The sequence below is a fragment of the Sinocyclocheilus anshuiensis genome, unplaced genomic scaffold (assembly GCF_001515605.1).
Source record: "Sinocyclocheilus anshuiensis isolate Anshui unplaced genomic scaffold, SAMN03320099.WGS_v1.1 scaffold1085, whole genome shotgun sequence".
Lineage (NCBI taxonomy): Eukaryota > Metazoa > Chordata > Actinopteri > Cypriniformes > Cyprinidae > Sinocyclocheilus > Sinocyclocheilus anshuiensis.
In genome coordinates, this window is record NW_015557129.1 from 242,632 (window position 1) to 245,058 (window position 2,427).

At 38.2% G+C, this 2,427-nt stretch overlaps 1 protein-coding gene across 1 annotated transcript in view; it reads right to left on the reverse strand.

Annotated features, from left to right (window-relative positions):
• Positions 1-1,905, reverse strand: part of LOC107677926 (uncharacterized) — a 5,005-nt gene extending 3,100 nt beyond the window's left edge. Inside the window, exons 1-2 of the mRNA XM_016472994.1 lie at positions 1,638-1,905; positions 56-142 (exon numbers count right to left, since the gene is read on the reverse strand). Coding sequence (XP_016328480.1) covers positions 56-142; positions 1,638-1,704 — 154 coding nt within the window. The 5' untranslated portion in view covers positions 1,705-1,905. The remainder of the gene's footprint in view (positions 1-55; positions 143-1,637) is intronic.
• Positions 1,906-2,427: the final 522 nt, after the last annotated feature.

Genomic DNA, 2,427 nt, shown 5'->3' on the forward strand with positions numbered 1-2,427 from the left:
CTGTGAGCACTGACGTCACGACACACACATGCACACGCATCTCAGAGTTACTCACACGCGTGTCCAGGTCTCACGCCGCAGCCGTGCGTCCCGTGTCTCGCACCGACGGACAGGATATCCATGTAGGATCTTCTCAGACGTCCTGCGGGGGGAAAACTGACTTATGAGGCTTTTGATGAAGGAAAGCGGTGTCAGCACAGACATTTGACAGTGATGAGGTGAAATACATCAAGACCTTCATCATCATCATCATATCTTTATGACTGTCAGCAGAAGTTGCGGCTTCATATCCAAGGGTTTTCTCTGCTTGCTGTTGTTGTTTGTGAAGACTGGATGAGAAAATCTGACTGATCTGGAAACTTTGCATCAGTGATTTTCTTATTCTCCTGTTTGTTTTTCTGTGAAGCTGCTCAGAATCGCATGAAGCACTATAGAAATAAAAGAGACTTTATACTGACTCCAGAATGTTCCATTGTTTTTTCTTGGCCTTCTAAGACTCTATTAACTTCCATGACTATAAACAAACATTCATTCCTGGGATTCGGTAACATCTTAACTTGGAATATATATTTTTTTCTACTACACATGATTAATTTTCTAAATACTCCACATCATAAGGCACACATCAAACATCCAACAAATCATATTTCCCCACCTCAGGCATTAAAGACCTTTTATTATTTTCAGATTTAGACACCTTTTATTCTCAACCCCAAAATGGAATTAGTTTAAAAAGGATTTTACACAGAACTTGTAATAAAAACAAACATGCTCATGTGTCCCTCATAGCAATTTAATGATAACGAACATAACATTTATCATAATGTTCACATTTTTATAGGACATAAGTTAAAAATAGACAAATTGTGTGTCTATGGGCTCTTTATTTCTGTAAAAAAAATCTAATTTAATTTAGATGTTTATCTAAAACCACAATTTTATTGTTTTAGTCCTTATAAAATGTTGAAAAATAGTAAGTTTCCATCTTAACATTATGTGACGGGGTTGTTAAGCTTGACCGTACGCTCCCTGCATTTAAATACGCCTGAAAATATGAATAAAAAGTATAATGCTACTAACCATTTTCCGCGCCACTATTAAAGAGACCTGAATGATGTAATTTCTGCTAAATGATGTCACATATGAGTGGATTATTAAATTATTCATGTAGAATTGTTAGTGTGACGGGGTTGGGTTCAGACTGAGGGACTTTAAAGTCTGTTTACTTATATATATATATATATAGACACTGCACACTTTGTTAATAATTTCCTCAGAGACATGACAAAATGCTTGGTGTAAGATATAAATGGGACATTATTTTAGGCTAAAACTGCAATTATTATTTTTTATTCATTATAATGGGCATACCAAAGTCTTGTAAACAGCTTTTAAAACTTCATTTTAGTGAACCACCACTTTTAAAAGTCTGGGGGACTGAAATATTACCGAATCCCAGGAATGACCCATATAATAATTTCAGCACTGAGACTCTGAGAAGATGAAGAAGGTGATGATGATGAAGGTGATGATGAAGATGATGGTGATGAAGGTGAAGATGAAGGTGGTGGTGATGAAGATGATGGTGATGATGATGAAGATGATGATGGTGATGGTGATGATGAAGAAGTCCTCACCTGTGATTTTGGCCTGTGGTTCTGTGATCTCCATTAACACTGATCTCTGATCAGAATCATCTGCCATCTTAAACTCGTTCTTCTCTTCCTGCAGGAATGGCGCGATAAAGCCTTAGTTTTTCAGCGTGAAACTAAAGTAACCTTCGGGATCGCGACTTAAAACACCAATGAAAACTAAAGAAACTAACATTCTGAAGAACATCAATGAAACTAATCAAGAAACAGCGATGAAGCGCGGAGCAAAGTTCTCTTCGGCGCCGAGAGCGTGCGCTCTGCACGCATTTATCCCGCCAGGCCCCGCCCACAGCATTTAGCGCGAGGGCGGGGCTTCCGTTCGTGCGCTCTGATTGGCTCGATGCTGCGAGGCGTCATTCTGATTGGTTGGACGTCAGTGCTGTGCCGTAGAAGCTCAGGATCGACTAAACTGTGAGTTCAAGGCTTTCATTTGAGCTTAACTTCATTTTAATCAGTGTTGGGAAGGTTACTTTGGAAATGTAATAGGTTACAGATTACAAGTTACCCTATTTAAAATGTAATAGTAGTGTAACTTTTTCAATTACTTTATTAAAGTAATGTAACTGATTACTTTTGATTACTTTTTGATTGCTTTTCTAAATTTCTAATGAATGTTTATTTGCAACTGTTAATCATTTACAAACAAGATTATGTTTATGTGTTCATGTACTCATATATCGAGGCGGCAGAGGCTGCAAACCGCAAGCTTCAGTAGGCCTGTGTGTACTAAATGAAACCGCATGTCTGCACCATTAATTTCCACGAGGGGCGGACT